At 35.8% G+C, this 8189-nt stretch overlaps 1 protein-coding gene across 1 annotated transcript in view; it reads right to left on the reverse strand.

Moving 5' to 3' along the window:
- SEPSECS (Sep (O-phosphoserine) tRNA:Sec (selenocysteine) tRNA synthase) overlaps positions 1–8189 on the reverse strand; it is a gene marked incomplete at its 5' end in the record, with an annotated part of 25871 nt that overhangs the window by 6501 nt on the left and 11181 nt on the right. Inside the window, 3 exons of the mRNA XM_010146037.1 lie at positions 4694–4785; positions 4917–5046; positions 7210–7312. Of these exons, the coding sequence (XP_010144339.1) occupies positions 4694–4785; positions 4917–5046; positions 7210–7312 (325 nt within the window). The remainder of the gene's footprint in view (positions 1–4693; positions 4786–4916; positions 5047–7209; positions 7313–8189) is intronic.

An 8189-nucleotide genomic window follows, 5' to 3' on the forward strand; every position in this document is an offset into this window, starting at 1 on the left:
CTTTCCCCTCAGAAACTTATCACAAGACCTCACCATGTTAGTGAAGTGAATGCTAAACTGTGTGGAAATATCTTGCACTTCTTTTGGTCTCTCTAGCACCTAAAACAATAAAATACCTCAAAAAATACAGAGAACAAGTCAACATGGTGTATTCATGAAAAGGGCTAAATGAACTCAATTATTTGCACAAAATGACCTACTTTAACACATGTATACAAACAATGTTTTCAAGAAGTTTTGTAACGATTATTAAAAATATTTGAATCATACTGTATTTACATTATAAAACTATTTTCTATAGAACCTACACTAATACAGGTGACTTCATTTGTTGCTCCATTGTGATAGGCACTGTTCTTCTTCCAAATGAAAACAACTTGAGGGAAACAAGCTAGGAAAAAGCCAGTAACCCCAGAGAAAAAGAAGAAGATGGGGGTACTAAATACGCCAGTAGTCCTATATCAGGTGACGGAGACAACGGATGAAGGCCAGAAAACCTTTTGGGTGTGGCTGAAACTATCCTAGCCAGTTCTAACCCCCTGACTTGCTCGTGCTCTGAGTCTGTAACACTCTGCCTTCCTCCCTGTTTCACTCTGATCTGAAAAGATGAGTTGTCCTCACAGAACAGCCAAATAGCTGCTTATGGCACTGAAGAAGACACTGCAGAAGAGTAATTTTACAATCTCTTTGCACTAGATACAGACTGCCAACTCACATATGCTGTACCTGAGGCTGATGTGGTCTCACTGAAATCACTCTGCAACAGCAGTTGTTTATAGTGCAGCCATCACAGCCTCTCCTCTGCTTTGGGTATGACTGACCAGCTGCATCTGACCTGTGATCTGACCACTTGGTGGCACTTGACAAACCACCTCATGCAGACAGAGTGAGGCAGCAGTGCTGAGCATGGAGACCTGTTCATACATGCCCCAGAGAGCCCAAGCTGAAGGGTTACTCTACTCTCTTGAAATGCAGCCAAACACACAACAGAAAATACGCATACGTGTGAGATACCTACATATACTGCACACCCTCAAACAAAGATTTTCTTGCATTGCAAGATCAAGAACTTTGTAATATACTGGAAAGTTTTAAAAATATTAAATTAATTATGGACCCTTTAGATCTTTGTATCATATAAAAGTAACCTAACAGAAACTTCCTAGTAAGTCTTGCCAATCTGACATGGAAACAAACACTAATGCTGACAATCACCTCATTCATTTTTTAAATTTTTTTTAAATTTTTAAAAATTTTTAAGTTTTTCTTAACAACAGTGGTCAACTCATTTTCTCTTCAGCACTTGCAAGACCTTGAGTTCAGGCTCCTTGTGGGCCATACCTCTCCAGTACGTGCTTTAAGTATGCAGACCTCTTTGAAGCTTCTATATACACTTGGCACTTGCTTAACTACACGACACCATTTAAAATAATGATTATGTTCAGTTAAACTGTCTTGTTTCCAGCCACTCTAAATTTTTTTCTTCTACATGAGAAAAATTCTGCAACATTCCCACACATCTGACAAACTATAGTGTAGAAAACTGACTAGACAAAACAAGAGGAGTAACAAATGTCTGTCTTGTTGTAAAAATATTTGACTTTTAAAATTTTTAATATCCAGCATTAAATGGCTTTTCTATTATTCTTAAATCCAATCTTAAGTAGAGCAGCAATGTAAACTCACACTGAACTGTACAAATAATTTATTCCTATCAGAATAATTAAGTCAATGATAAACCATGAAGCATAAACTCAGTATTCTACTGAATTGTAAAACCAAAACAATTTCCTCCCACTGTGTGATTTTAAATATTTTAGATAATACTCCATAAGGACATAAAAATGACTCCAGTTAATCACTCTTAGAAAGTATACAGACAGATGGATGCAGATATAAAAAGCTCCATCATGTCCCAAGTAAAACAGAAATACATTTATGAAAATTAGAATTATCTTGATTGTTAGATTGTTAAGGAAAGTCTAATGAGGAAATCTATAACTGCTGAAAACAAAATGAAGCCATCACCTCTTCAATAATATCAGTATAATAATCAGTTAAATGGATTAAAGGGACCACATTTGAAAATATATTAAACCTGCTGTGTAGAGTCCTGAATGTAAGGTCCCTGCTCTCCATCAATTCTGAGGTGACAACTGAAGTCTACTGTTTATGCTATTACACAGTGCAACCACTATAGTTGCTACACGTGGCCTAGTTCAGACACACACACACACAGAGATACATGAAAATAGAGAGTTTTCAGACCTGGTAATGCAGAATATGGGACACAACATAAACTGTACTGAGGAAATCAAAGGAGTCGCTACAAAACCATAACCTTTACATAATACTGTAAGTTCTTCAAAAGCAAAGATATTAACAAATTTGACTATGGATCAGCTGTCATTGTCTGCATTACAAAAGGACCTAGAATCCCCTTATGAGATCAGAAAAAACCTCTTCTAAACACCACATAAACATATAAAAAGGAATACTGAAAATTTAGAACAAGTGAGAGAACATTACTGCTAGTGGTCTTCTTCCATCCTTTCTCTAGAAACATCAAGACTAAATATGACTGTTGAAAACATTCCTTATTAAGCTTTCATATATGGCCACCTTTATTCAGACACTTGGACAGCATGTATGTGATACTCCCTTGCTCTTTTGTCTTCAGAGCCACTGCACGATTTTACTACTTCGTATTGTAACATATAATCTCATACTCTTGGACAATTGCACACTCCACCACCGTCAGCTTGTCAGAAAATCCTACTCCATGAACATGCTCCTCCCCCTCATATAACCTCTTCCCTTCCTATATTAAACAGTTCATCTATGCAAAAGAAAAACCGGGCAGACTATTTCTTTCCTTGGTTGTGTGAGATTAATCTCTTCTCAGTAATACTCTGGTCTTCTGGCTTGAGCTCAAATAACCTGAAGTTACACCCATGTGAATGAGGATAAGGTAAAAAGAGAAAGAAAAAAAATACTTCAAGTTTTTTATAGCTGACTTTTTGTGTGAGTAGGTGTAGTGCACCAATATAGAAAGGAGTACTCAATGTCAAGCTATAAATAGCTCCTGCTGGGAACCTAATAGCTCTGCTTCTGCTTTCACAGAGCACAGACAATAAACTATCACTATTACATTTTTACAATTCAGGAACAAAGAGGTTTAAGCAAAAAAAATATTTCTATTTCTACAGCAAATCAAATAAAAGAAACATATTTACACCATATATAAGGCTGTGTTTATAGAGTATACTCCCATTTGAAATAAAGACCTGAGGTTGTTAAAATATAATGCTTTACTCACTTTAGAATTCTACTTCCCAGAAAATGACATGATTCAAAATATACAGCTATTCATTAAGAGATTTTATTTGTGAAAGAATTATTATTTATGACTTGGAGAATATTTATACTGCCCATTATGTACTTGCTTCCAGTGCGTAAATCTAACATAAAAATCAACTTTGCAGAAGACACGATAAATGCACTTGAGATTCATTTGGAGATGGAAGTGAAGGGGGAAAAAATACAATTTGTTTTTAATGAAGATACAAACCATACATGGCAATACCTACAACAGTCCAAAATAAAGCATTTGAAACTGTACTGCAATAGTGGCAAAAGTGGTCAGTGTTTCCTAAGCCATGTTTTCACTTCATTTGCTCAGATCACTCCTTAGTTGTCGTTAGGCCACTAAGCTGGTTTAGTTTTCTATAGTCTACCTATTCCTATGGATTCTCAATTTCAGTACCGAATTTCTGGACACCTCTACAGGCAGCAAGAAACAAGTCACAGCATCCAGCACTATTGTCGTTCCAGGTAATCAGAGGCATCGGCAAGCTACCAGCAGGAAACAACTGGAACCAAACAAAATAATGGAACGGATCATGCATGATTTAAAACTATTAACTTAATAGTACTTAATTCACAGCATTTTTTACCTAAAATTCTCTATGAAAAGAATCCTCAGTGTTAATATATAGAGATAGCAAAATCAGACCTGTACTATATCCAGAATTAAGGAAAACTCCAGAGGTACAGCTTCCAGTCTTAGACCACTTGAATGTCTACACAATGCAGTTATACCCAACATAAAGCACAGTCTGTGAGAGGCAGAGAAGAAACCTAGCTCTGTATCTAGATTATTACCTTAACTGACAGTATTCTTCTCTTTTTGTGGCACAGTAGTTATAACCTAACCAGAGCTGTGATTCTCCAGAGAACGTGTAACACAAACTCTTAATGAAACACTATCATAGCACAAAGGCACAATGAGGCCAAATGAAGAAGAGCAGAGACCCCTGGGTAACCGCTGAGTGTCTGACCTCATGCTTTAGTCCTGCAAGCAGTGTGACCATGATAACACAGCACAGCACAGTAGTTCTCAGATTAAGCTTGTGTGGGCAAAATTCAACTGTATTATTCAACTTTAGAACAGCAAATGTGAGTACTGTACAAGACAGTACAGGACTCAGGTTTGGAAAAAAACATGGAAATCATGTTTATTCATTCTTAGCCAAGAAGTAATTATATATTAATGCCTTTCCAGATTCAGAACTGTGAGCCCAGAAGTTCAAAGGCTTTCTAGTCAGAAACTGGATTTACTACACAAAGCAGTTTTGAACAAGACTTTGTTAACAGCTAACTTACAGAAAGTGCTGCTTACCAAAAAGCTTACCTTTCTTTCTTTCAGTAACCGTTTGTAGCCACTGGTACCGAGAGACAAAAGTGTAATGAGGACATCTAAGGAAGGAGACGCAGATGCTCTTCCTGGGGGGGAAAAAGAAAAGCAGCAATATACAGATTAAATTGGCAAAAATAAATTTTGTGTGAAAGAAAGCTGATAATCAAGTTTTCTGCAGGTATTTTGTATGGATGAAATCAGTCCATGAACTAGTTACCTGGATACATTTTGCTGATCTCCTGAATGAAGGACTCATTGAAGCCAGCAATGATAGCACCACCTACTGGAACCATAAAATTTTTGTCCAAGCTCTGAACAAAAGCATCTATTCTGCCTACTCGAGCACCCTTTGTCAAAAAGGAATAATAAAAAAAAAATGCACAAAATACATTAGGAAAAAGGAAACACATGATAGCATTATAATTGCACAGCAATGTAACTGAAATAAATATATTTCCTGAAACTCTCTCAGATACTGTATTTGTGATGAAAAATTAAACATCATAGTATTACCTCTTCTTCGCATTGCTCACTATTATTACCACAGCCTGCTTACATAGTACCTTACAAATCCCCATTTTGCTGGGATTTAGAATATTTATTTTAGCTCCTGCAAGTCTAAGTGAAGTTATTTTCAACAACAACCAAAAAGAAATCCCTGGAATTTAATGGGAATTATACAGTTAAAACTGAACAACCCAAAACGTTTCACAGATTCTCACAGTAAAGGGCTATAGCTAACAGCTGAATTAGCAAAGAAAAAGAGTCTTCTTGATACATGTATAAATTTGCATTAAAATAAGTGGGCTGTGACAATACTCCTTCTTGTAAGGCTCCTTGCAAAATCAAGATCCAGGTAACTCCCTATAGCTGATTTCCTGACTTCCCAGAAACTAAAACAGCCAGCCACTCGGATATTCTTAAAGGAAAAATGTAGATTCCGTGGCAGAGCTTCGATTTCCGTAATATGCTACTGTGAACCGTACAATTAAAAAGTATGCAGTGTAACAGAACCTCCAAAGTATACTGAAGAACATACATATTAAAGTACTACAAACTAAACCCAAGAAATAGAAACACAGTTAGTACCTATGGTGAAAAGAGGGGGAAAAAACCTCAGATCTAACTAAACCACAGTTATTATTTCTATGTTTTAATAGCTTAGCGCATAGGAGATAGGAAGAAGCACTCCCAAGTTTTCATTTTTTTGATGGGAAGATGAATGTCAGCAGCTGTCATCTGATTTAATTCACAGGAGACCACCTAAGAAAAAGCGTGACAAATGAAATGGTCTCAAAAGCTCTTCCTTGTGATAGTCCTGCAAGTTCTGTTCACACGATTCTCAGCATTTACATATTACTAACTGCTTCTTCATAGACAGTACATTTTCTATCACAGGAAATAATTTTTTGTAAATGAATGTAAACCAGTCGGAGTTCGAATGTATACATTTGCATAACCAAAGAACAAATAAAAACACCCCCAAACAACCTATCAAGAAGCCAATAAAAAACACAGAAACCAACACAGTAACAGTTCTATTTGAGGCTTTATAGTCTGAAAAGGTATACTTTATGCAGTAAAACTCAGCAGTTCCACAGCCCCCTTCATGTTAGAGTTTCCCTAAACAAGTGCGAGATAAAAAGAATAAACGTGCAGCAAGTACATAAGAAATAAAGCATATGTCATTTTCTATTTCACATATGACTTCAAGCTTTGTCCAATTCCTTCAGTCTCTCAAGATTCAGAAATGCCAACATGATCTTCCTGCCATAACTATATACCACATTGGTCTGTGCCCAGTTAATAACATAATGTCTTCTTAATTAGAAAAAAAATATATTATCAGCATATTTTAAATTCATAAGAGTTCAGGATCTCCCGGATCCTGTTAAAAAAAATGTCCCCCTATTCTTTTGATATGGGCAACAGAGAGAAAAGAGAAGTATTGAAGAAACAGTGCATGTACATTGCGATGAGCAAAAGCACAAGAATTCAGTTTCATGGCTGATCTTAGATATTAAACAACCTCCTCTTCAAACTAGACAGCAACAGAAATAAAACTTTTTCAAACGTAACAATCAACTTAATCCAGTTTCATCAGCCATTCTCTGTGCTGACAGTATTTTAACAGTGACAACATCTATAAAGTTTTGCTGTACCTTCAATTGAAAATCTGTAACTCACATTCTGTTGAAGGCTTAGTCCCTATTCATGCATGATCCATATTTTATTTTTAGTCAACAAGTTTAAAAGACACTTAAACATAAACAAAACCTAAATAAATTTGAGTTTATTACATAAAAAGCACAAAATAGAAATTAAAAATATTATTTTTAAGTTCTATTTCCCTCTGCTCTGCTTTCTCAGAAAACTGTTCAAATATCAGACATGCATGGAATTAGCCTTAAAGCTGTGAAACACCTGATAAAATTTGCTAGCATTGACCACAGTCAGAGATTTACTTACACTTGTTAAGAAAATTATTATTGGAAATACACAGCTCCTACCTGCTGGATGAGGTGCATACATTTTGAAGACTGAACTCCATATGCATTGTTGACAATATGGGGAATGTCATAATTAGCACAAATCTCAGCCAGTTCCTCCAGTCTATGAGAGTAAAATTGTAATATAGAGAAACATTGATAACTGTAACTCGTGTTACAAATCAGACCATTAAAAGCCTGAAAGGTCTGCAAGGAGGTCGGAATGAGAAAAGAAACTTTTTTTATTGGTACCTCTAGGCAGCACTTGCCACCTTAAGCTAGAAAAGCTAAGAATAGTGTTCTGTAGCTTTTATATATACACTATGAATTGTTGTCCTGGGCTGAAATTTTTCATGCTTCACTGAAAGTTTTGTCTGGAAATGAGTAAATACATCCCAAATCATTCTGCTTCAGATAAAGCATTTTTTAAAAAATACTACTTTAATGAAAACTAAGAGACCTTTAGCTATTCACCCTTTTTTTCCTTTTCTTCTAATATTCAACCTGAAAATGGCCTAATGTAAGTTTCAAGATGCATCTTGGGAATCAAAAGCATCATATTAGTTCTTTGAAATAAACAGAAGCATATAAAAACTTTTGGTATTTTACATGCTTCTGTTTATTTCAAAGAACTAATATATCAACCCTTTGGCTGAAATCTCTCTTGCACACTTTAGATAAGCTGATTAACAGAAAAGATATTCTTCAAAGGAATGAAGAATCCTAAAATGTCAGAATATGGAGACCAACAAATTAAAACTTTGTTCAATTGTTTACTCAGAAACACAGACAACTCTTCACTTGCCTTCAGAAATCCCTGAAATCACAGTGAGCTCAGCCTGGACTGATTTCTCAGTCAAATCAGGATTTATGTGGGTGCTGAGGTCATTTTGGGCAAGGGCCTGCAGCGTTTTAAACATATGTGTACTTAGTACCCTTTTTTGAAGCATTCCAATCGTGCTCTATTTAAAAAACCCAACCAAACAAATCCTCTGGATTTT

The sequence above is a fragment of the Buceros rhinoceros genome, unplaced genomic scaffold (genome assembly GCF_000710305.1).
Source record: "Buceros rhinoceros silvestris isolate BGI_N320 unplaced genomic scaffold, ASM71030v1 scaffold2632, whole genome shotgun sequence".
NCBI lineage: Eukaryota > Metazoa > Chordata > Aves > Bucerotiformes > Bucerotidae > Buceros > Buceros rhinoceros.